Below are 27,461 nucleotides of genomic sequence, written 5' to 3'. Positions count from 1 at the left end.
AACAAAACCTGTCCCTTACCTTCAAAAAGATTATAGTCTCAGGGATGATAGCTTACTAAGTAAGCATCCTAAAGTACTACCAGTGCCATGATACTATAAGGTGTGGGAATAGTGGGGAGACAAAGAAGGAGGTCCATCTGGTCAACAAAGGTCAGTCTAGTCAAAGCTGTGGTTTTTCCAGTTCTGATGTATGGATACTGCAAGGAGATCAAAGCAGTCAATCCTAAAGGAAATGTGTCCTGAATATTCATTGGAAGGACTGATGCTGAAGCTGAAGCTCCAATACTTTGGCCACCTGATGGGAAGAACTGACTCATTGGAAAAGCCCCTGATGCTGGGAGAGATTGAAGGTTGTAGGAGAAGGGAACGACAGAGGATGAGATGGTTGGATGGCATCACCGACTCAATGGACATGAGTTTGAACAAGCTCCAGGAGTTGGTGATGGACAGGGAAGCCTGGTGTGCTGCAGTCCATGGGGTCACAAAGAAGTTGGACACGACTGAGTGACTGAGCTGACTGAAAGTAGGAGGAGATAAGTTCTAATGGGAAAGTCTGAAAGACTTTTCGTGCCTGATGTAACACTTGAGCTTAGGCTTGGAGAAGAAGTCAGTATCAAAAAGGAAGATGGAGCCAGGAAGGAAGCACATTCCAGGAAACAGGAAACACATGAACTGAGTCACAGAGACATGAAGCAGTGTGGAATGTCTGGGGAGCAATATGCAATTTGTTGCAGCTGGAACATAGGAGATAGAGCTGTAAGGCTGGAAAGCTAGTAGTTGTTATAATATAGAAAGCTTTGTTTGCCATGCTAAAAAGTATAGATTTTATCCGGTGGAATAGTTGATGATGGGTTTTAAACAAAAGTGTTTCTCGATCAAATTAGCATTTTAGAAAAATCACCCTGGTAGCAGTATAGAAGAAGAATCAAGAGATAGGAAAACAAATCAAGAGACTATTGCAGTGGTAGCACTGATGATGGAGAAGAAGTGGAATCAGATGCCAGAGCACCTGACTGCCTAAATGAGCAACTCTGTGTGGAGTGGGAGGAAGCTGTCCAGGGTGATGCCCATCTGTCTGGCTGGAACAGCAGAGTGGGTGATGAGAGCTTTCCCCGAGGAAGTGAAAAGCATAGGAAAGGTTAGTTTGGTTCTGAACTTACTGACCAGAAGAGTTTTACATGAAAAAATTGTCAGCATGAATGGCAGATGAAGCGATGAAACCATACATCTTTGCCTGGAATAACCGTGTGGTGTGAGGGAAGTAGAGAACCCAGTGGGTCTAGCAAGCAACACGGAGAAGCAATTGCAGGATCACCAACAGAAAATGGTTTCCCAGAAACAGGAGAGCGATTGACAGTGTCAGATGTCTCAGAGGCCTGAGTGAATCTGCCAAATCTGATCATTTGAAGCCCATGATGACTTTAGTTTCAGATTTCGTGTTCTGATAGATACAAGCTTTGTTGTAGCTGCATGAAAGTGAATGGCTGAGCTATATAGATAGCAGTTATTGGCTGTTTTTCCAGAACTTAACTTTCAGTGAAGGTTAAGGAAATTTATGGAATCATAGTAAGAATTACTTGTTTTCTGTTTTGTAGTAAAGTGAAAAGATTAATGCTTATAGCCTGTAGACAAACAGCCGGTAGAGAATTTGGAAGAGCCTTAAGGATAGCCACATGAAGAAGGAAATGAAACCCACTCTAGTATTCTTGCCTGGAAAATTCCATGGACAGAGGAGCCTGGCAGGCTACAGTCCGTAGGGTTGCACAGAACCAGACATGTCTAAGCATGCATGCAAAGATATCTTCAAGGGAACAGCTGGAGGATTAATTTTAAATGGAAGAGTACCTCTTTGTCTGGGCTTCCCTGATCGCCCAGTTGGTAAAGAATCCGCCTGCCATGCAGGAGACCCCGGTTTGATTCCTGGGTCGAGAAGATGCCCTGGAGAAGGAAAAGACTAGCCATTCCAGTATTCTGGCCTGGAGAATTCCATGAACTGTATAGTCCATGGAGTCACAGAGTTGGACATGACTGAGTGAATTTCTCTTTCACCTGTTTATCTGACACTGGAAGAAAAGAGAGGAGGACAGGTTTAAGAGGTGTGTTCTTGGAAGTGAGGATTTCAGGGGATTCAGAACCAAATTTTCTCTCTGGAGTAAGGAGATATACTAAGAGAGAAAAGAGGTGAAGGTTTGTATTGTAGTATGCATCAGGTTAATTGGATTTCTCTGAGGCATATTACTACTGGGTAAGTGATTTGAACCAGTACTAGATCTTAATTTTGAGTTTTACACAGGGGAATATATTAGTAATCTTTGAACCATCAGCCCTTATACTCAAAAAATCTTGATTAAATATTACAAAATAAAATGTTGTGATGACTGATCCCCACTTGAATTCTGGTTTAGTTAATACTGTAGGAGTGAACTAATTTGAGGAGAGATTTTCTAGCTCATTACCCCACTGTAAAAATTTATCTTTAACAGTAACAATGTTTCTTCCCTATCCCTCACTCCATTGTCCCAGTTTATAAGGGCAGTACCTAGGACCTAGAGAGATCATGTTGTGTTTCTCTTTATGACATCATGGCCTACTCATTTCTTAGGTTTTACTAACCTAGATATCACAGAAATGTAAGCTGCTTTTAGAACTTATGAGGTGTTCGGATAACTGACTTCAGATAACTTGAATCTCACTTTGGCTCAAGTTTTCTGTTTAACTTGTTTTGTAATACTGGGATTTTAATTTTTACAGCAGACATATAATTTGCAACAAAAAATTTCCTAGGAGCTGGTTTTAGAAATGTTTTCAAGTTAAAATGTTATCTGCATTGTTGTTCAAATTTAGTTTAAAAAAAATAGCTGTCCAGAAGAAGGGGGGCACATTTGTTAACATAAGTATTATAAACAGTGCTAATATATTTTCTGTTACCATTAAAAGAAAGTTTGAAGTGTCTTCACAAGTTGAAACTTTGAAAACAATTCTTCAGGTGAATAAAGCATATAAAGTTAGCTAAAAGTATTAGACTTGTAAGTATATATGGAAATGAGTGTTACAAATCTCCCAATGGTTTTACAATTTAATCACTAAAAGGTAAACTATTGCTATCCTGTTTAGCTTTGTGCATTCAATTTGAGGTTAGAGCAATGACTTTTTTAACATGAAAATTAACTCCTCCTAGAGAATTAGTATTTGCATATTTTACCAAAACTGATTATACCCTGAAAGAACAGGCAAAACAGATTTTGTGATTAACTAGGCAGTTCTAGGTGGGTTTTTTTTTCTTTTCTTCCATTATGAATTTTATTAAATTTTTATGCTTTTCATTTTCCACAGTATGGAGGTATTAAACTGACTTTGGCAGACTGTGGTTTTTGCATGAAGCAAGCAGAAAAGTGTTTTGTAAAAAGAGGATAGATTGTTGTAGGGTAGACTATCTTAGCCAACCTTTCTGTTGTTGTAAAATTATTAAGCAATTCTTTTCCACAGCATATGTTTCAAAAATAGATATTGCTTCACTCTGTATAATGGTTGTTATTATTTTTCTTCCTTTAAATGAATTAGTGAATATGTATAAGCTCACTTAGAAAATACTTTGAGTTCTAATTTCAGATCACTATCAGTTCAGTTCAGTTCAGTAGCTCAATTGTGTCCGACTTTTTGCAACCCCATGAATCGCAGCACGCCAGGCCTCCCTGTCCATCACCAACTCCCGGAGTTCACCCAAACTCATGTGCATCGAGTCGGTTATGCCATCCAGCCATCTCATCCTTTGTTGTCCCCTTCTCCTCCTGCCCCCAATCCCTCCCAGCATCAGAGTCTTTTCTAGTGAGTCAATTCTTCGCATGAGGTGGCCAAAGTATTGGAGGATAGTGAATAACAATTATCCCACACCTTAGAAACGGAGTTATCCTCCCTGTTATGTTGCCACTTATCACTTCATGAACATTTGAATAGTCTCTAAAGATATGTCAAGAGAGGGCAGAAGTGTAGAAATGCTTAGAAAAACCATGTAATTGTAGATCATAGTTGGATTTTTTAAAACAGCATTTTACTTAGAAGAAGTGGCAAGTCTCAGTTTGAGTGGAGTCATTCAAGTATCCTATTTGAGCTTTCTTAGTATTCATTTTTTGCTTTAGCACAAGTAATTTTCTGAAGAGGAAGACTGAAAAGCAAATTTGTGTGTATGTGTGTGTGTGTGTGTGTGCACATGTGCGTGTCCAGCATACACCTGCTTTTTTGCACCAGATTTCAAAATGCTTTGTTTGACAGGTAGGATTAAAATTTTCAAGAACACAGAAGTAAAACTGAAAAATGATTCTAAAAAAGAGAAGTGAATTAAATAGTTGTGATAAATATGTCATTTTGTATATAGTACTTCCATATAAAAGCATAGCATTCTGAAAAATTTACTGCATCATCTTACTGCATTACATATTTTAAAATTACCCTTGCTTGTAGTGATGTTAATAATAATAGCTAATATTTATATAACACTTGATTTGTATAGCACGTTAGGATCCCCTTTGCGGACATACTCTGTTTAATCTATTTCATTAATGTTATTTAGTGCTTTAGGGCTAGCCTGTGTTTTAATACCAATTCATTATTGTCAGTCTTCAAGCACATTTCCTTTGAAGTTTATTTACTGTTTTTATTATCAATGTAAATAGTCAACTTTAATTTTGGTCAGTGTTTAATAATGGCTTCTTATAGAATTTTTCTAGCTGGATAATTTTTCTTAGCATTGATGTAATATTTGACCCCATCTAATAACTAATCTGGAAAATATTTTTCTTTTTCATAAGATGATACCACAATAGTTTAGGAACCTTAGAGCTATACTCGCACATGATCTTAATTGACTTTTTCACAAAATTATCTTTCTTTCAAAAGAAAAACTTAATCTTATATACCATTTACTGTCACTATTTGAAAGAAGAGAAGCATTTACAAATATTATGTAAATAATGAGTCAGAAAAAGGGCATGTAACCACAACCAGTACTGTTGTTCTATGTATAGAACATCAAAAGGGAATTTTTAAATACTAATACAGTGGAAGTCCTCTGTATAGTTTTGAGTATTTCAAAAAAGAGAGAGAAAGGAGCTACTTTCCTATACTAATATTTACATACCATAAACTGTCATTTTTAACAGTTTGTTAATTAATTAACAGATTACTTTTTTACAGAAAATTAGAAATTTAAACGTTTCCATTTTTTTTCAAAATTCAATCACGTTTTATCATGCTTTTTGAAAGTGGTAAAAATAAGATATAATGATTGATTTATTAATAATGAAAAAGAGACTAGATTGCTGCTGAAATTATCTGAATTGCAAGATGAACTTACTAATTTACTAAACATTTAAGCCTTTTTCTGTGAAGTGTATTTTTCATACCCTTACAATGTTACAATGTAGTTATAATGTAGTTACAATGTTGCACTTGTTATGCATTTCATTTCATTTCATTTCTGAGTACAGACCATAGTAGTTGGGCAATTGTAGTAGAATGGGCAATTGTAGTAGAATTTTTGTGCTGTTGAACATTGTATTTACTTATAGAAAATTTGCCTGTTCATAATTTGAGTTGTTTTTTGAAAACTGTCTTAAGAATAAGATTTTTTGATACAGTAGAAACTATTTCACTTGCCTAGTTAAGTTGCAGCTGTGTTATCTGTGTCACTGTGATACCTATAAACATGAACATTACAGGTGCTTTCTGTACAGTATCTGAAAAGGAAGTACTTGTTCTTTCAAAAATGCTAAGGAAATGTGCATGTGAAACATTTAAAAACTCTTTCTTAATTGAAAGCAGTCCAGGAGTCACTTATTTTTTGCATTTTTTAATTTTTGGCATATTTTAAGACCACTCTAAGTTACTAATAAAGTCAGTTCCATGATAAGCAAACTTGTTTTCAAAGTAAGGCTGATTGTAAAAACTATAGTTTTGTAAACTCTTAAAAACTAAGCATATAAATCATTGTCACTCCTTTTGATATGTTCCCTGGTTTGCATCGTAAGCAAATATTTCTCATCCACTATTTGCATCAGTAACCCAGGAAATTACGCTTTCATTTCTGATTTGCCTTTCCTATTTCAGGTCAACAAAAATCTCTCATTCACTTCGACATCAGCCTCCTCACAGCAGTCTAAGTCAAAACAATCAAACGTGCTGGACGCTCATCAGATTCTGCGTCAGTTCGGTTTCACTCAAACCGGTGAGCCCCTTTCTTACTTTGACTATTCTGTAAATGTTCAGATTCTATTTTTTAATGGATGTCATGTATTTCACTTCAGAAGTACGGCTCATAGCATTATAACGGTCAATTTTCACACTTGGTGAATTATATTCCAGCATTTTTTTCTTTAAAAATCACTAAATTATTTCAAAAGCAAATTTGAATTTGGTAACTTTAATGGTAGATACTCTCATCTTCTATTCTTTTGAGCAGATAATAATTGAAAAGTCACAGAACATGAGTTTTATATCTGATTCAGTTTCCTGTGGGTAAAGGAACCATAGTTTATGGATAATCAGATTTTGTAATTCATTTCAAAGAAAGCCCAGGTAAATGCATTTTGGTAGAAACAGGATGCATCCTGCCAAAATATCACATTTCTTCAAAATTGGAAAATTAACAAAAGATGCAAAGAAGCTAGTTATTAAAATGTATATCAAGCACAGAGTTGAAACAAACTATACAATTGCAAATTTTAGGCGAATATTTTAAATTAATTTGAATAAGGTTTTCAAAGAATCTCAAAGAAAAAGCATCTAAGTGAGAAGTGTGTATTTTTGGTATTGAAAGATGTCTGCTTCTATTCATTAGCTTTTGGTATTTTATAATTTTTTTTTCTACTGTGGAAATCTTTCAGAAAGATGAGAGAACTGAGAATAACAAAACAGTTGTCTTTGACAGAGACAAGAAGAAGCTTGAGCTTGACAAGATCAGCTTAAGTTATTTAGAACTTTAGGAACAATATTACTTTTCTACTTTGAAGGTTTTTGGAGTTTGCCTATGAAGTTAGTGTAATATTGCTGAGTTACATATTTGGTTCAGTTCAGTTCAGTTGCTCAGTCGTGTCTGACTCTCTGCGACCCCATGAGCATAGCAGACCTCCCTGTCCATCACCAACTCGCGGAGATACCAAAATTCACGTCCACTGAGCCAGTGATGCCATCCAACCATCTCATCCTCTGTCGTCCCCTTCTCCTCCTGCCCTCAATTGTTCCCAGCATCAGGGTCTTTTCAAATGAGTCAGCTGTTCACGACAGGTGGCCAAAGTATTGGAGTTTCAGCTTCAACATTAGCCCTTCCAATGAACACCCAGGACTGATCTCCTTTAAGATGGACTGGTTGCATCTCCTTGCAGTCCAAGGGACTTTCAAAAGTCTTCTACAGCATCACAGTTCAAAAGCATCAATTCTTCGGCGCTCAGCTTTCTTCACAGTCCAACTCTCACATCCGTGCACCACTACTGGAAAAACCATGGCGGACCTTAATTGGCAAAGTAATGTCTCTGCTTTTTAATATACTGTCTAGGTTGGTCATAACTTTCCTGCCAAGGAGTAAGCGTCTTAATTTCATGGCTGCAGTCACCATCTGAAGTGATTTTGGAGCCAAAAAAATTAAAGTCTGACACTGTTTCCACTGTTTCCCCATCTATTTCCCATGAACTGATGGGACCGGATGCCATGATCTTCGTTTTCTGAATGTTGAGCTTTAAGCCAGCTTTTTCACTCTCCACTGTCACTTTTATCAAGAGACTTTGTAGTTCCTCTTCACTTTCTGCCATAAGGGTGGTGTCATCTGCATATCTGAGGTTATTGATATTTCTCCTGGCAATCTTGATTCCAGCTTGTGTTTCTTCCAGTCCAGCGTTTCTCATGATGTACTCTGCAGATAAGTTAAATAAGCACGGTGACAATATACAGCCTTGACATACTCTCATTTTCCTATTTGGAACCAGTCTGTTGTTCCATGTCCAGTTCTAACTGTTGCTTCCTGACCTGCATACAGATTTCTCAAGAGGCAGGTTAGGTGGTCTGGTATTTCCATCTCTCTCAGAATTTTCCACAGTTTATTGTGATCCACACAGTCAAAGGCTTTGGCATAGTGAATAAAGCAGAAATAGATGTTTTTTTGGAACTCTCTTGCTTTTTCCATGATCCAGCGGATGTTGGCAATTTGATCTCTGGTTCCTCTGCCTTTTCTAAAACCAGCTTGAACATCAGGAAGTTCATAGTTCACATATTGCTAAAGCCTGGCTTGTAGAATTTTGAGCATTACTTTACTAGCATGTGAGATGAGTGCAATTGTGTGGTAGTTTGAGCATTCTTTGGCATTGCTTTTCTTTGGGATTGGAATGAAAACTGACCTTTTCCAGTCCTGTGGCCACTGCTGAGTTTTCCAAATTTGCTGGCATATTGAGTGCAGCACTTTCACAGCATCATCTTTCAGGATTTGAAATAGCTCAACTGCGATTCCATCACCTCCACTGGCTTTGTTCATAGTGATGCTTTCTAAGGCCCACTTGACTTCAGTTTCCAGGATGTCTGGCTCTAGATGAGTGATCAAATCATCGTGATTATCTGGGTCATGAAGATCTTTTTTGTACAGTTCTTCTGTGTATTCCTGCCACCTCTTCTTAATATCTTCTGCTTCTGTTAGGTCCATACCATTTCTGTCCTTTATCGAGCCCATCTTTGTATGAAATGTTCCCTTGGTATCTCTAATTTTCTTGAAGAGATCTCTAGTCTTTCCCATTCTGTTGTTTTCCTCTATTTCTTTGCATTGATCACTGAAGAAGGCTTTCTTATCTCTTCTTGGTATTCTTTGGAACTCTGCATTCAGATGCTTATATCTTTCCTTTTCTCCTTTGCTGAATTTTTACCCCTCTTCTTTTCACAGCTATTTGTAAGGCCTTCCCAGACAGCCATTTTGCTTTTTTGCATATCTTTTCCATGGGGATGGTCTTGATCCCTATCTCCTGTACAATGTCACGAACCTTATCAGGCACTCTATCAGATCTAGTCCCTCAAATCTATTTCTCACTTCCACTGTATAATCATAAGCAATTTGATTTAGGTCATACCTGAATGGTCTAGCGGTTTTCCCTACTGTCTTCTATTAAGTCTGAATTTGGTATGAGGAGTTCATGATCTGAGCCACAGTCAGCTCCTGGTCTTGTTTTTGTTGACTGTATAGAGCTTCTCCTTTGTCATTTTAATGAGCAGGAGGGAGGAGGGAACCTGGCTCCACCACTTGATGCCTATCTTTCTGCTGAGATCTCAAATTCTTCCAGGAACAAATCTTGCCTTCCACATTTCAGGATTAAGAGTGTAAAACATAAGTCTGATCAAGTTAGCAGACTGATTAAAGTTCATTGAGTTCAGTTCAGTTCAGTCGCTCAGCCATGTCCGACTCTGCGACCCCATGAATCGCAGCACGCCAGGCCTCCCTGTCCATCACCATCTCCCAGAGTTCACTCAGACTCACATTCATCGAGTCCATGATGCCATCCAGCCATCTCATTCTCAGTCATCCCCTTCTCCTCCTGCCCCCAATCCCTCCCAGCATCAGAGTCTTTTCCAGTGAGTCAACTCTTCACATGAGGTGGCCAAAATACTGGAGTTTCAGCTTTAGCATCATTCCTTCCAAAGAAATCCCAGGGTTGATCTCCTTCAGAATGGACTGGTTGGATCTCCTTGCAGTCCAAGGGACTCTCAAGAGTCTTCTCCAACACCACAGTTCAAAACCATCAACTCTTCGGCACTCAGCCTTCTTCACAGTCCAACTGTCACATCCATACGTGACCACAGGAAAAACCATAGCCTTGACTAGACGGACCTTAGTCGGCAAAGTAATGTCTCTGCTTTTGAATATGCTATCTAGGTTGGTCATAACTTTTCTTCTAAGTTCATTCAAGTAGTCTCTTTAGTTTATCAGCCAACGGGATGTAGATAATAGATACAAAATTCTTTCTTTTTCTGTAATAGGAAAGAGCAGAGAGGATAGATAGGAAGGCTTTGAAGTGGAAGAATGATTACCACTCTGACAGATAAAGAATAAAAGGAAAACCAGGTATGATAAAGGCAAGCCTTGCAAACTTCAGTTTTACCTTGGATTCCCCTCCTTTACCTTTAGCTTTCATGGTCATATAGGGCTTGAGTGGGACTTTTAAATAATGCATATCCCTCGATGTGAGCACTGTCCCAGGAGCATGACAATTAAGCCATGTAATACCTGGTAGGACCGCTTTGCTCGATTTTTAGTTATTCTCGTTTTAAGGCATATCTTTCCTATAAAATTTGTTGAGAGACTTCTGTGGCAGTCCAGTGGCTAAGACTTCAGGCTTCCAATGCTGGGGACATAGGTTCAATCTCTGGTCAGGGAACTAAGATGACACCTGCTGCACAGCCAAAAAAGAAAAAAGAAATTTTTTGAGATATCATTGTATAGAAAACTTATAAAAGCAGAGTATGTAGTCCATTGCAAGGTGGCCAAATCCATCTTATTCATTAAGAAGCCAGTCTTTGTGAAAAAAAAAAAATCCTGCACTAGGAAACAGGTGAACTAGTTTCTATGCTTGGCTCCACTTCTGAATGACTAGAATTTTTAGCAGTTTCTTTAAGCTTCAGTTTTTTTCCTCCCTGCAGGTAAATGAGGACTCTGGATTTGGTGAGTTTCTGTCTTAAAAATTCTGTGAGTCTATTCAATATTCAAAACAGTTTTAAAAGGGGACAATAATTAAGCGTTCTTGACCATACAAATAATCTATTAGAATCTGAAATGAAGGACTATGAAAATAATATAGATAGGATATTTTAAAATAAAAATCTTACTGAAAAGCTGTCTAAATATCAAGTCTTATGTGCAGCTCTTTCAGTTTGTACAGTATAAAAAAATACAGTTTACACAGGACTAGTCAGTATGGCCTACTGACCTTCATCCCAGAGGCTTAAGAGGAGACCTTGATTTGATACATATTATATATGTGAGTTTATATGCTGGAAGATTAGAGCCAGGGGTGGGTTTATGGTCTGCTATCACTTCTATTTGGAGAAGGAAATGGCAACCCACTCCAGTATTCTTGCCTGGAGAATCCCATGGATAGAGGAGCTTGGTGGACTACAGTCCACGGGTCACAAAGAGTCAGACATGACTGAGCGACTTCACTTTATTGACCTCATTCCAGGTGAGTTCTGGGTAATGGAGATGGCAAGGAAAGTATTTGTTTCTTCTTTGGTCTATTTTCTGTAGAGTTTCTAGAATACTGTCTTTACTTATTCTCAAATCATTCTAAATAACTACTTTGCTTAAGGTCCTTACTTAAATATATGGACTAAATAAGACAGTCTCTGTCCTCAGGGAGCTTACCGTCTGGTTGGGAAGGCAAATGAGCATGCAGCAAATTACGTCAGAGTGTGATAAATTCTGAAATCACAGTATAAACAAAGTATCGCTGAAATATAGAGCTATAAAGCAGTGGGGCGATTTCTCATACTTTACATGTCCAAGCAAAACTCTTGCCCCCAAACCCTTCCCTGCCCCACACCAGGTCTTCCCACCAAATACTCAGGTACATGTACCCCGTCGTTTAGGGATCCCTCTTTTCCTTCCACTCCCCTACTTCTGCTCCTATCCCTTAGATTATTCTCCCCATAGCAGACAAGATTCTTTGAAAAACAAATTAGATTCTATTATTTCCCTATTTAAAACTCTTAAGTGGCTTTCTCCAGCAATCAGAATGAGTTCCAAAGTCCTTATGAAACCTTCCAGAGTCTTGCCTCTTGTCTTTGTCACTGGCCTCATCAGCAGGTGGGCTTTAGAAGGGCACACTAAGCTGAGATGGTTGTGCGCTCAGTCTTGTCCAGCTCTTTGCAACCATATGGACTATAGCCCGCCAGGCTCCTCTGTCCATGGGATTCTCCAGGCAAGAATACTGAGTGAGTGGGTTGCCATTTTCCTCCAGGGGATCTTTTCAACTCAGGGATTGAACCCGTATCTCCTGTGTCTCCTGCACTGCAGGCAGATTTTTTACCACTTGAGCCATCAGGAAAGCCACACTGAGCTTCTGAACAAACAATTGGAAGAGAGCCTGACTTGACTGCTCAGTGGTATGAGGCTTAGGTTAGCTGGAGGAAATGATGAGATGGATGTATTTAGGAAGACCTGAGCTGCAAAGGTAGATGAGGTCAAATTGTGCCCTACTGAGGAATTCACATTTCATTCTCTAGTTAAAATAGAGCTATCCAAAGGTATGAGGATGAAAGAGTAATAATAAAATATGTTTCTAGAAATACCGCTGGTGTCTCAGTGAGAGGTGGGTTAGAGAGGAAAAAAGCTGGATACAACACCTATGAGATACTTACTTCAGCAACTGTTTATTAGGCTATTGTTCCAGGTACCTAATGAACAAAATAATCAGCTAATTTTATTAAAGTTAAAACCATAAATATTTTCTGAGTAATTTGTATAAGAAATAAATTTATAAAAATATATTCACCAATTATACCTAATGGCAACCCACTCCAGTACTCTTGCCTAGAAAATCCCATGGATGGAGGAGCCTGGTTGGCTGCAATCCATGGGGTCACAAAGAGTCAGACATGACTGAGCAACTTCGCTTTCACTTTTCACTTTCATGCATTGGAGAAGGAAATGGCAACCCACTCCAGTATTCTTGCCTGGAGAACCCCAAGGACGGAGGAACCTGGTGGGCTGCTGTCTGTGGGGTCGCACAGAGTCAGACAGGACTGAAGCAACTTAGCAGCAGCATACCTAAATAAAGCTGGGAGGGAAAAGAAATTTTAATTTTAACATTTTAAATTAAAATGTAGGTTCAGTTCAGTGTCTGACTCTTTGCGACCCCATGGACTGCAGTGTACCAGGCTTCCCTGTCCATCACCAACTCCCAGAGCTTACTCAAACTCATGTCCATAGAGTCGGTGATGCCATCCAACCATCTTGTCTCACCACATAATGAACATGTTATACTGTTCCTGTACTCCCTTAGTATAATGAAGAAAATCTGTAAAATAACATGTGTGACTTCTACTTGTATCAAAAAATTTATTTATATACATCTTCATTTGATCCTCAGCAAAATCCTCAGAGAAATCAACATTAAAATCACAGAGTGTAAACTCTTTTGAGAGCTTCTTGGTAAAGAATCTGCAGGAGACCAGGTTCTATCCCTGGGTCAGGAAGATCCCCTAAAGAAGGGAATGGCAACCCACTCTGGTATTCTTGCCTGAAAAATCCCACAGACAGAGGATCCTGGTGGACTACAGTCCATGGGATTACAAAAAGTTGTATACAACTGAGCGATTATTTGTTGTAAGATCTTAAAACTTTGACTTTCAGTCCCTTTACATCAAAACTGAGAAGCAGAGGGCCTGAAATGAGAGTTCACATAGCTGGTGGCATTCGCATCTAGAGAAAGATTGCCTCTCTCCTGGTTCAGTACTTCTCACACTCCCCGCCCCATGCTGCTTCTGCCTCTGCAGAGAGGGGGTACTAGTTCAAACGTGAGGTGGATCCTTGGTGATGCTGTGCCCGGATCCATTCCTCATCCCTGGCCCATTGTCCTCCCACTCTGTCCAGAGGTCCCTCTGGCCATGCGTGTGACTTTTGCTCCCTAGCGTTGGAGGTGTGTGATATATTGCAAACTAGTAACCTACACAGTACTATTTGGAATAGGTGTAGTTGTTAATACTGAGGTGTCATGAAAGTAATTTTCTAAGAATTCATGAACTTATCTTTTTACTGGGCCTTGATATACAACTCTGTCTTTGCCAGTTACTAGATTTCTTAAAGCCTAGTTCCTGTGAAACTGTGGTATTCAATCTCCAGTCATATCAAGAGATTCTCGAGAAATTTCACTCTGGTCATTGGTCTGAATCCCAGATCCCATTCAACCATCTCGAGAGTTCTTATGATAGTAGTGAATTTTAACATGTGGATTATTCAGTAATGAGTAAAATCAATCACAGTTATGACGGTGGAAGTTAGAAAGTGCTATCATCTTTGTATGTCTATATTTGAAGCACAGCACCATTCATTTTTGTGTTCCTAATGTGTCTTTTCACTGCATTGTACTAAATTTAATTCATATCAATAGGTAAGTAGAATCATGTAAAATAAAATGATTCATTTTTATTAGTATGACTCTTCATGTAATCTTTTTATCATGTTTTAAAATTGTAGACTGGATTGATGGAGAGGCAGAATGTGACATGGCTTTTAAAAAACAATCAGTAGTTTCTGTCTTCTCCATAATTTATTTGCACTCTCCTTTACAACATGTTAACATATATTAATGTTTTTATAATACCCTAAACCATCAAGATATTTGACTTAAATCATAAAATAATTCAGATAACTTTAGTATTGATTGAGAGATCAGTGAAGTTAATTTTTGTACTTCCACATGTTGGATAATGTTTGAAAAATGTATTTTTCTATTTATTTCAGCCAAATAAAAAGTTATTCCCTTGAGCAGTTCTGAAAATTAGGAGCTATTTTTCTAGTTAAATTTTAATTTTATTGTTTTCAATATGTCAATATTTTTGAGCAAGGTTTTAACTTTTTATCAGTTCAGTTCAGTCGCTCAGTCGTGTCTGACTCTTCGCAACCCCATGGACTGCAGCATACCAGGCTTCCCTGTCCATCACCAACTCCCAGAGCTTGTTCAAACTCATGTCCATCAAGTTGGTGATGCCATCCAACCATCTCATCCTCTGCCGTCCCGTTCTCCTCCTGCCTTCGATTGTTCCCAGCATCAGGGTCTTTTCCAACGAGTCAGTTCTTCACATCAGTTGGCCAGAATATTGGAGTTTTGGCTTCACCATCAGTCCTTCCAATGAACACCCAGGACTGATCTCCTTTAGGATGGACTGGTTGGACCTCTTTGCAGTCCAAGGGGCTCTCAAGAATCTTCTTCAACACCACAATTCAAAAGCATCAATTCTTTGGTGCTCAGCTTTCTTTATAGTCCAACTCTCACATCCATACATGACTGCTGGAAAAACCATAGCTTTGGCTAGACAGACCTTTGTTGGCAAGGTAATGTCTCTGCTTTTTGATATGCTGTCTAGGTTGGTCATAGCTTTTCTTCCAAGGAGTAAGCGTCTTTTAATTTCATGGCTGCAGTCACCATCTGCAGTGATTTTGGAGCCCCCAAAAATAAAGTCTGACACTGTTTTCCATTGTTTTCCTATCTATTTGCTATGAAGTGATGGGACCAGATGCCATGATCTTAGTGTTCTGAATGTTGAGCTTTAAGCCAACTTTTTCACTCTCCTCTTTCACTTTCATCAAGAGGCTTTTTAGTTCCTCTTCACTTTCTGCCATAAGGGTGGTGTCATCTGTATATCTGAGGTTATTGATATTTCTCCCAGCAATCTTGATTCCCACTTGCGCCGCATCCAGCCTGGCATTATGCATGATGTACTCTGCATATAAGTTAAATAAGCAGGGTGACAGTATACAGCCTTGACATACTCCTTTTCCTATTTGGAACCAGTCTGTTGTTCCATGTCCAGTTCTAACTGTTGCTTCCTGACCTGCATATAAATTTTTTAGGAGGCAAGGAAGGTGGTCTGGTAATCCAATCTCTTTTAAGAATTTTGCACAGATTGTTGTGATCCACACAGTCACAGGCTTTGGCATAGTCAATAAAGCAGAAGTAGATGTTTTTCTGGAACTCTCTTGCTTTTTCAATGATCCAACGGATGTTGGAAATTTGTTCTGTGGTTCCTCTGCCTTTTCTAAATCCAGCTTGAACATCTGGAAGTTCTCGGTTCACGTAATGTTGAAGCCTGGCTTAGAGAATTTTGAGTATTACTTTGTTAGTGTGTGAGGTGAATGCAGTTGTGTGGTAGTTTGAGCAATCTTTGGCATTGCCTTTCTTTGGGATTGGAGTGAGAACTGACCTTTTCTAGTCCTGTGGCCACTGCTGAGTTTTCCAGATTTGCTGGCATATTGAGTGCAGCACTTTCACAACATCATCTGTTAGGATTTGAAACAGCTCAACGAATTCCACCACCTCCACTAGCTTTGTTCGTAGTGATGCTTCCTAAGGCCCACTTGACTTCACATTCCAGGATGTTGGCTCTAGGTGAGGGATCACACCATCGTCATCATCTGGGCCATTAAAATCTGTTTTGTATAGTTCTTCTATGTATTCTTTTGTGTAACATTTTAGAGAAGTGCACAATTTTTTAAATAATGTAACTGAAATCTAAGGCCTGCTTGACTTCACATTCCAGGATGTCTGGCTCTAGGTGAATGATCACAGCATAATGGTTATCTGAGTCATTGAAATCTGTTTTGTATAGTTCTTCTATGTATTCTTCTGTGTAACTTCTTATAGAGAAGTGCAAAATTTTTTAAATAATGTAACTGAAATCTATTATTTGTGTGTCATAAATTCACCAGAGAGTCTGTGATATCCTTATATAAACCCATTATCAAAGGCATATTACATGTAAACTGGAAATATGATGGTTCTTGTATTTCAAAGGGAGAAAAATAAAACATTTACGCAAAAATTAGGTTAAAATAACTCAAACACAGGTGATGGTAAAAGGGAGTTTCCATTTTAAGGAAGGTGAAATGAGTTCAAAATACTCTTTCATACTATCAGAATTGGCAGAATTTTCTGATAGTATTACTTAATGAACTTCAAACTATTCATTGAAGAAGAATGTTTCATTGAATTCTGATTTCAGATCTCCAGAATTCCAAGGCTTAAGTTCAGATATGGGTTGGTGAAAGGAATTAATTCACTACTGTAGATAATTTACAGAATTAACTGATTTTCTGTAGACAGATGTCCTTCCATTTGCCTTATGCTGCTAACCAACCACTCTTCTGAATCCAGCCCTTGTGTATTTTGGTGGAAAAAGCACTCGACCTGGGGTCAGAAGGCCAGAAGGGTTGGGCCTGACTCTTAATTCTGCCCCTTCACAGCTGTTACCTTGGGTAGTTTCTCTCTCCCAGTATAGTGTCTCTACTTTCCTCTTCAGATGATTTTTCCACTTCATAGAATTGTGAGGGTATGAAGGGTATTTTTAATACTTTGAAATCCATAAGATACTGTGAGAATAAACATCATGAGATTCTATGGGAGATTCTTTTTAAGTTTGAAATTATACAGTTTGCACTGTGGCCAAAGGAATGGAGGAAACCTTAAGACATGATTTAATAAAATGTGTTAAGTGATGATAGAGAAAAGAACATGTCAGAAAGGCAAACATGGATTCTCAAAAGAGAATTTTGAGAAGCATGCCAAAAAAGACAGTAAGTTGAAGTAATTAGAAGACAAGTTTTCTTTTTTTTTTTTGCTTTTATTTTTTTTAATTTAAATTTTATTTTTTTACTTTACAATACTGTATTGGTTTTGCCATACCTTGACATGAAACCACCACAGGTGTACATGAGTTCCCAACCCTGAACCCCCCTCCTGCCACCCTCCCCATATCATCTCTCTGGGTCATCCCAGTGCACCAGCAATAAATGCTGGAGAAGACAAGTTTTCAAACAAATATACCTCAAATATATATAATCCAACTAGAAGCTACTTAACTTTTGATACTTTGGCTTTCCATATAAGTACCAGCCCACACAAAACCCCTGCAGATGGGATTGTTTTAATATTTGGATTTTTCTGGACACTGAGAAAAAGACCTTGATCACATGGATTTTTTTCTTTAACACAGCATCACTATTTTATATTCCTTTCCACAAAGAAGAGATTTCATTTGTTAGATATTTTTGTTGTCATTAGTAATTGGATGCTCTAAAGCTGGTGTTTGATGGTACATTAAAGGTATAAGATGCTGTTTTAATAACCAATATGAGGGTGGCTCAGAGGGTAAAGTGTCTGTCTGCAGTGCAGGAGACCCGGGTTCGATCTCTGGGTCGAGAAGATCCCCTGGAGAAGGAAATGGCAACCCACTCCAGTACTATTGCCTGGAAAATCCCATGGATGGAGGAGCCTGGTAGGCTACAGTCCATGGGGTCGCAAAGAGTCGGACACAACTGAGCGACTTCACTTCACTTCATGAGGGTTTTACTGAGTGATTCTCCAGTGATTTGAGTTAATCTACTTGTTGAATATTGAAGCATATCTGTACTTGTAATAAAAGTGTGTATATTTCTTCAGTAATATCACTTGAATTAGTAAACTGTTTCTAACCATGTTCATAACTTAAAGTATATTCTACATATTTGTGTGTGTCTGTGCTATCACTTCAGTTGTGTCCATACTCTTTGTGACCCCATGGACTGTAGCCCACCAGACTCCTCTGTCCATGGGGATTCTCCAGGCAAGAATACTGGAGTGGGTTGCAGCGCCTTCCTCCAGGGGATCTTTCCAACCTGAGGATTGAACCCACATCTCTTATGTCTTCTGCATTGGCAGGTGGATTCTTTACCGCTCGAGCCACCTGGGACGCCCATTCTACATATTCATTCTTTACTAATTTGAACATCATTTTTATCAACTCAAGTGAATGTTAACATACTTAATGAATAATCTTCGTGCACAAGGTTATTGAAACTTCTCAAGGTCTGCATTGAGATTTCTCCTGATACCCTCTAAAGAGAAAATATGAATGCAAGCATTTCTCTTCATCTGAATCTGCTGATTTGAATGAGCTTAAATTTATGGACTATTTTCTAGACATTTATTTTGTAAGAAGCTATTTTATAGAATATTTATATGGTATAAATGGTTCAAACTTTACAATTTTCAACCTTTTTCTCCCATCCGTTAAAAACAGAAGATTTGCTTTATGTTTTTCTTCTTTTTAGATACATTTCTCTGTGTGTGTGTGTGTTTTGTTTAAGAACCTACTAAATTTAGTTGTAAAGTATACTGTGACACTTGCCCAGTGGATTAATTTTTAAAGTAAAATAATTAAGTTACTGAAAAATAGCAAGAAAGCAACTGAAAACCATAAACTATAGGAAATTAAAATGAGATCTTATGGATTTAATGAACATGAAAACTACATAATTTCATTGTAACATAGCCAGAGTACATGCCAGATCACTGAATTTGTATTTTATAGATATTCTGATGTTTACCTGTTTATCAAAGTTTTCCAATTGATGTGATAACAAACGCTTGATTTGTCTTTTTTATATTTTAAAGATTTATAGAAGCTATTTGCATAAGACATCTTTTTTTAAAAGATCAAAATACAAAATTTCTGAGAGTTTGAGCAAAGTTAAATAGCTATTGTAGTTTATGTGGCTCTGAAATATGAAATCTAATCTCAGAAGAGATTTTCAGCTTCACACTTGTGTTGTGAGATATATTAGGTTGATGCAAATGTAAATGTGGCTTCAGACCGTGAATTTCAAATCACTGTAACTAGGCTCAAACACGTATTTATTAATCAAAATAGGAACCATTACAGTCAACACATCTTTACCAATGAGAAATAAGTTTGTTTATTCCTGTAGCATAAAAGGTCCATACTTCAGGATTTGAAAAATTCTTGGAAAGCATTTTCTGCTTCCTCTTGGTTGATGTGTTTTGCCTGCAAAAAGTTGTTGAGATGCTCGGAGAAGTGGTAATCAGTTGGCGTGAGGTCAAGTGAAAATGATAAATGAGGCAAAACTCCGTAGCCCAGTTCATTCAACTTTTGAAGCGTTGGTTGTACGACGTGTCTTCGGGCATTGTCATGAAGAAGAACTGGGCCCTTTCTGTGGACCAGAATCGGCTGCAGGAATTGAAGTTTTTGGTGCATCTCATCAATTTGCTGAGCATACTTCTCATATGTAGTGGTTTCACTGGGATTTAGAAAGCTGTGGTGGATCAGCTGGGCACAGACAGTCAAACAGTTCAGTTCAGTTCAGTTCAGTTCAGTTGCTCAGTCATATCCGACTCTTTGCGACCCCATGAACCGCAGCACAGCATGCCAGGCCTCCCTGTCCATCACCAACTCCCGGAGTCTACCCAAACCCATGTCCATTGAGTCGGTGATGCCATCCAGCCATCTCATCCTCTGTCGTCCCCTTCTCCTCCTGCCCTCAATCTTTCCCAGCATCAGAGTCTTTTCCAATGAGACAACTCTTCACATGAGGTGGCCAAAGTATTGGAGTTTCAGCTTTAGCATCAGTCCTTCCAGTGAATACCCAGGACTGATCTCCTTTAGAATGGACTGGTTGAATCTCCTTGCAGTCCAAGGGACTCTCAAGAGTCTTCTCCAACACCACAGTTCAAAAGCATCAATTCTTCGGGGCTCAGCTTTCTTTATAGTCCAACTCTCACATCCATACGTGACCACTGTAAAAACCATAGCCTTGACTAGAAGGACCTTTGTTGGCAAAGTAATGTCTCTGCTTTTTAATATGCTGTCTAGGTTGGTCAGTGACCATGACCTTTTTCTGGTGCAAGTTTGACTTTGGGAAGTGCTTTGGAGCTTCTTTTTGATCCAGCCACTGAGCTGGTCCTCACCAGTTTTCATATACAGCCCATTTTTTGTTGTACATCATAATGTGATGAAGAAATGGTTTGTTGTTGTTGCATAGAATAAGAATTGTTCAAAACGACAATTTTTTTTTAATTTCAGTCAGCTCATGAGGCACTCACTTACTGAGCTTTTTCACCCTTGCAATTTGCTTGAAATGTTGAACAACCATAGAATGGTCCACATTGAGTTCTTTGACACGTGTAGTTGTCAATAAACTCCTGGACTCTCTGTTCAAGTTAATCAATACTGCTTGTTAATAACATCTATGCAATCATGATGATGAAATATCATGAAATCTTCAGGATGATATATTCAGGAATAATTTGGCCACCTCATGTGAAGAGTTTTTGATGATCCTCTCAGTTGGTGGTTGTCAGCTTCCGATGCCGGCCACTGCACTCCTCATCTTCAAGGTTCTTGTCTTTGCGAAACTCCCTGAACCACCGCTGCACTGTATGTCCATTAGCAGTTCCTGAGCCAGATGCATTATAGATGTGGCTCTGCTGCTTTGCCACCCACTTTGAACTCGAATTAGAAAATTGCTCGAATTTGCTTTTTGTCCTAACATCATTTCCATAATCTAAAAAAAAAAAACACGCAGCAAGTAATAAGTCATTGGCAAAAAACATAAAATGAGAAATACGCATTTAGACGATGTATAACATAACCTGCATTTAAGAATGTATTCCAATATCAAAAGACAGAGATCAACCAAGCACAACCGCTATTACTTCTGCACCAATCTAATATGTGCGAACCACTTTTTGTCATATATGTGATTGAACTGTAATCATTGCCATGAGTGAGGTTGAGTTTCCTGAAAGGAGTTTCTATATTTTACTCTTGATATTCGCATTACCATTTTTCAGGTGGAAACTTTGGACTCCTTCTCCTTTCTGTAACTAATCAGCCCTCTCATTCCTTTATTCTAAATCTTCCATAGTTCACCAGTCATCCATTTGACCTTCATGGTTTCTTTCTTGCCCTGATTGTTCCTTTTTCCTAGTATCAAAGTTCTGCGGATGTCATCATATCTTCCTAAATCTCTCTAAGTTCTCTTCTCTGAATTGACGTTTCCTCTATGTTCAGTTTTTTCATCTGTTAATATATCCTGTGCTTTTCTTTTATGCTAGTGATTTTTCCTTTATATCTGATGATCCTTGGTATCTGTTTTTTTAAATGAAGGACTGGGTGCAAATATGGTGTTCTTTCCTCTTCTGTTGTGTAAGTAACTCTATAATTAGCTATTTTGTCATCTGAGCAGAAAGCCTATCAAGAACTTTGCGTATGTGGCTAAAACATATTAACTGGCAGCTTATATTTAGGGTAAACAGGCAAAATAAATGAATTCACCTGTCAGGCTGTCAGACTAATTGCCAGTAAGAGAATAAGCAGAACAACAGTATCCACTCTGAAGGTCTTCACTCTTTCCAGATGGTTTGTTCAATATTTTTTCTCAGAGACAGTACCACTTTGTGTGTGTGTGTGTGTGGTTAATGCTCAGCAGTATTCATTTTATGTGGGATCTACATCCTGTTTGGCCCAAGTGTTTTACATATGAACCTTCGATGCTTTCTCCTGGGTTATATTTTATTTCACCACCTTCCCAATACGCTGATTCAGTGTTCGCAACTCCTCTTGAGTTTTGTTGTCCAGTAGATTCTATATCTCCTTCAGCCCACGGTCATGTTTTCAGACAGATGTTTCGAATCACTTTTCATCTTCTCTAAGTTTGTTGAAATCTCTGGTCTGCTTTTTCAGTCTCACCAGTGACCTGTCCACACCGCTAATTCCAGTGGTCAGCTCTCTGTCCTTATCTTGCTTGACCTGTCAGTGGCATTTGACACATTTGATGGGTTGTTAACACATGGTTTCCAGGCCACCGCATTCTCGGTCTCTTTCTCTTATCTCATTAGCCACTGCTCTTCATCCTTCTTTGCTATTCTTCCTCTTCTCTTCCATGTCTTCTTAGACTGCTCCACTGCAATCTGATCCTCTCTCATTCCCTGTATATAATATATTTTCACTTCCTTGACGATCTCATAACTAAAGAAAACCCACACGCCCAGTGATTCTTAAGTGTTAGTCTTCCGCCCAGACCTCTTTGCTGAATTCTAGACCAGCACAGTCTATATGGGAGCCTCCAGTCTCATGTGGAATACTCGAAACGTGTTTTGTGTGACTTAGAAACTAAATTTTTAATTTTCCTTTGTTTCCATTTAAATTTAAATAGCGACACATGGCCAGTAGCTGTCATTGCGCACAAGTTTAGACCTATATCTACTTTGATGTAAATCTCTATTATCTGACATCAGACAAATCAGGTGTTACAATATTAAGACTAGATTACCCATTTTTGATTAAGTACAAATAATGCTTTTAATATTAAAATTTTCCTGAATATATCATCCTGAAGATTTCATGATATTTCATCATCATGATTGTATAGATGTTATTAACAAGCAGTATTGATTAACTTGAATAGAGAGTCCAGGAGTTTATTTTTCATATTTAAATTAGTACCACATAGTCTAGTAGCACTTAGCCAAGAGGTCAGAAACACCTGAATTTAGATTCAGATTTTGTTTGAATCTAAACAAAAAAGATTTTGTTTGCTCCAGGAGCAAGTTATTTCATCTTAGTGACTCGTCATTTGAGAATAGAGGATAGGAAAGTGTTTACTGCAAGTGAAAGTTTTTAAATACCAACCTATGTTTGACTTACAATGCAGTAGAGTTATAGATAGTATCTTTATGACTATATCCAGAACTGTTTTAATCACTGAACTTTTTGATTTTTAACTTCCCACTAAACTTTTAGAAAGAGAAATCACTATGCTCTTACAATTAAATTTAGTGAATGTCTTAAGTTAAAATCCATGTTCTTTTAGTACATATTTTTTTTCAGAGTACAACTTCTAGGCATACTAATTAAGATATTTCCAAGACAAAAGGAGTTTTTATTACATAATCCTAAGGTAGGAGAAGTTGAAGGTTTCAGCTTCCCTATCAGAACATAATTCATATCATGGTGGAAATCATGAATGTTTTGTACTTTACTGCTGTGCCTCCAGGGAAAATTGATAGTATCAGCAACCAATCTACTCAGAGTGAGGATTAGAGGAAGGATTACCACAACTTTATACTGGCTGCAGCAGGCAAGGTGGGAGGGCAGGTTATAAAATGGCAAAATTATTTTTGACCAGGCCTAATTTATGGTCTGTTTCTTATAGTTTCAGAAAGACTACATTTAATACTGTTTAATATCAACCATAAGATACATTTTACTATTTTTATAATTTCATACTGAAATTGACAGTTTTTCCATTTTTAAGGTAGTTAGGCATACAAAAAGATGTTGTGGGATATATTCCCGAGTATGTTCTTGCAAGGTTTTTTGTACATTTTTTTTGTGATAATAAACTTAGTGCCTGGTCTTAAAGAAAATGAGTATTCTATAATTTCAAAGCCTTTCTTCAGTTGCTAGATCTTATGATTATTTTTAGTTTTTCAGCACTATATAAATATATCAAATGTTGCCCATATCTCTGACAATGAAGAATAGTTTAGTTCATGTTTAAAGTAGAATAAATTTTACTCCATGTTAATCATGTATGTGCATTCCTTTCCTTTATATATCTATACATTAGCATTTTCACATATTTCCCAACATTGTCCATTTCAGTCTTTATGTTCTGTTATTCTGTGAAAAGTTATGACTTTGAAAAATTAGTTATATTTTTATTGACTGATCTTGCTTAGAGTAGGCACTACTTAGAATGAAGAAAGCAGCTCTTTATGTTTCCCTTCCCCTGATGATGGGAAAAAATGAAATACCATTTATATCATAAAAATGATCATTTTTATTTAAATTTCCACCTCCCAAAGTAACTGTTTTGTGATTTAAGTCTATGACAAGAAATAGGTTAGTTTTTAAACATTTTGGTTGTGTCTGCTGAAAGCCCTGGAAATTCAGAGAAGGAGGGTTATATGAATGAAATTTTCATTTACTCTTACTCAGTTAGGTTATACTTTTCTAAGTTGTACTCAGAATAGCTTAAGGCTTCTCATAGAGAAGCTAACTGCATGCTTTTGCATTTTGTGGTTTAGTCAGTTTGGTCTGGATAGTGAAGAGACTGTGATATCATAGAGTTTACTGGCAATGTTTTCTGGAAATGAATATCCATCACTTATTGAAAATGTCAACTAACAATGGAAATTAGGTTGAGGAATCAGACCTTCTGGTAATGATAGAGATATCTAGATAATGTTGATTTGTATTTTCCAGAATTTTAAACATGTGTTTTCAGGAAGCTTTTTCCTTGAGTAAAAAGTGAATGAAAATGTAAAGAATTACTCTGTTTTTTTTTTTTTTTTTTTCTGCACATCTGAGAGCAAAGTTGATGACAAATATGGAAACTAATTGACTAAGTGGAATGACTGGTCATTTTTTTAAAATAATTTAAGCGGTTTTTGCAATGTAAATGTTTGACAAGTAAAAAGAACATTTTTCTAATGCTCTAATTTCAGTCAATTTACTTTTTTTTTTCAACTTTCTTCTCTGAAAAAAATTCAAATTATAATAATAATGTAATAAAATTGAGGATGATTTTTGACTAGTGTCCATCTTTTCCTTTTTTTTAAAATCAAAACCAGAAATACTATATTTTAGTAGAAGCACTCTTAAAAAAGCTGTTACTGAGTTTAAAAAATAAAAAATTTTTTATACTTTATCAAAAATTAATTCATTTAGTTTATCAACCAGTGTGTATGGTGAGTTTACTATGTGTTAGGGACTATGCCAAGCCCTAAGGAAATGGAAGATGAAAGACTACCCTCAAAGTCCTCCCAGGCTAGTTGGGGAATATAGCAGGCAAAGAAATAGTTATAAGATATTGGAGAGATGATTTCAACAGGAGATAAGCTTAAAACACTAAGGAAACACAGAGAAAGGAATCGGCTTAATTAAATGTATTAATTCTGTGTTGTCTTTACAGTATAGAACAATATTATCCGTTTAAGACTGCTCTAAATGACAGCTTAGAGTTAGGAATCTGAATTTTGTTGCTGGCCTTTTATATGACTAATATGTCACAAGTCATGTCATAACCTTAATTGCTATGTTACTTCTTTCAAATGTGTCTCCCAGGACTATTCTGGGAATAAGTGAGTTAATACATAGAAAACCCTCCAGTTTCTTTTATATTAATGTGTATGAGTGACACTGTGTGTGTGTGTGCTGTGTATATTTGCCCTTCTTTTGAAAGAAATCCCAGTCTTTCACATCTCAAAGCTATTAAACCTAATTAGGCAGGTTTTGGGGTGTTTTTTTTAATCAATTTAGAATTAACAAAGTTTGGGAATTTTTGCAGAGGTGGTTTTGTTTTCCTTTTTTCTTAATTTTTCCTTTATTTTTGTAGTAATGTTATGAGACTTGATACTTAATGTCATCTCAGGCTTTTCAATCTGTATATTTTCAAGTGAAGATTTAATGAAGAGTTGAAAATAAAACACTTTAATGTTAAAGGCAGTTGTAAATGCACAGTATAGCAATTAGGCAAGTTAATGTACGTCTTAATATTCATTGGACTTTGAACAGGGAAAATATTAATACAATATAATCATATTTTTTAAATGACTTCTCATTGCTTTGAGTGGTCAAAAACATCTTCTAAACCGTCATGCTTATGTTCAAAATTTTCTTATCTCTCCCTAAAATTTAAATTGTATCTTTATGACTAGACCTGGGAAAATGAGTTCTCTCTTTCTTATATTTTCAATACCATACCACTGTAGTAGATGAAAATAGCTTTCCATTATTAAATCCTTTCTAATGTTAATTTTCTTCTTTTGTATGTGTGCTTTGTTTTTTTTTAATTATAAGTGAAAGTGAAGTCGCTCAGTCGTGTCCGACTCTTTGCAACCCCGTGGACTGTAGCCCACCAAGCTCCTCTGTCCATGGGATTCTCCAGGCAAGAGTACTGGAGTGGGTTGCCATTTCCTTCTCCAGGGGATCTTCCCGACCCAGGGATCGAACCCAGGTCTCCCGCATTGCAGGCAGACGCTTTAACCTCTGAGCCACCAGGGAAGGGTGTTTAATTCCTGTACATGCAAAAACTGGGAATGCAAGATGCATTCATACATTCAGTAAGTACCCAATGCATACTTACTTTGTCCCAGGCATAGTTCTAAGTGTTAGTAAATACATCAGTGAACCAAATAGATAATAATTCATGTGAGATAAGCTAGAAGAGACGAGATCAATAGCTTCGATATTTGCTGCCTCAAAAGACAATAAAGGAAACACTGAAAATACAAGCACGTACAGAAAGCTTTTTTTTTATGTTAAATGTCTTTTTAAAAATTCCTCATTGCAGCAACAAATCTGAATAAAAACGAAATAAACTGAATTGTATGATTACCCTTCATCTTTTTGTAGCTGTACTTGTGATTTGCAAGAGACTACATGACATTGTTCAAATAAGTAATAACAGTATTAAAGACAGATTAAATTATATTTTAATGATTAAATACCAGAATTGAAGTGTTTTGTCCTTGTCTCAATTTTGTTAGAAACATACTTGACTGTCCTCAGATTGGATATCTAGAACATATCACAAAAGATACGATTTGCACAGACTTCAGTCTCTTTCATCAGAAATTGATGAAATACTAAAAATTCTGTTCAGTTCTTAAGTAGAAATAAGAACTGTGGGATTTTGAGGAGTGATTAGCTATCATAATTAAATTATTTGTGTATCAGTTTATGAGTCAGTTAAAGAAATACTAGCTTTATATATTCATTGGATCAGTAAATTTAATTTTTGACTGATATTTGGGAATAAATAGCACAGATCACTTAGAGACTGGTATAGCGAGGAAATCTTCCCAGAGGGTATGAGATGGAACTGAAGCACAGAAAGACTGAATTATACCCACTGTTGGTGGTGGGACTGAAGACATGAG

The 27,461-nt window shown here is 37.3% G+C and overlaps 1 protein-coding gene across 1 annotated transcript in view; it reads left to right on the top strand.

Annotated features, from left to right (window-relative positions):
* The window catches only part of AHI1 (Abelson helper integration site 1), a 232,452-nt gene that overhangs the window by 99,969 nt on the left and 105,022 nt on the right, over window positions 1–27,461 (top strand). Inside the window, exon 19 of the mRNA XM_068984959.1 lies at window positions 6,103–6,220. Coding sequence (XP_068841060.1) covers window positions 6,103–6,220 — 118 coding nt within the window. The remainder of the gene's footprint in view (window positions 1–6,102; window positions 6,221–27,461) is intronic.

Source organism: Capricornis sumatraensis, chromosome 13 (genome assembly GCF_032405125.1).
Source record: "Capricornis sumatraensis isolate serow.1 chromosome 13, serow.2, whole genome shotgun sequence".
In the NCBI taxonomy this organism is placed as follows: Eukaryota; Metazoa; Chordata; class Mammalia; order Artiodactyla; family Bovidae; genus Capricornis; species Capricornis sumatraensis.
Note: the sequence above shows the minus strand (reverse complement) of the source record. Positions and strands in the feature narration are given on the sequence as shown.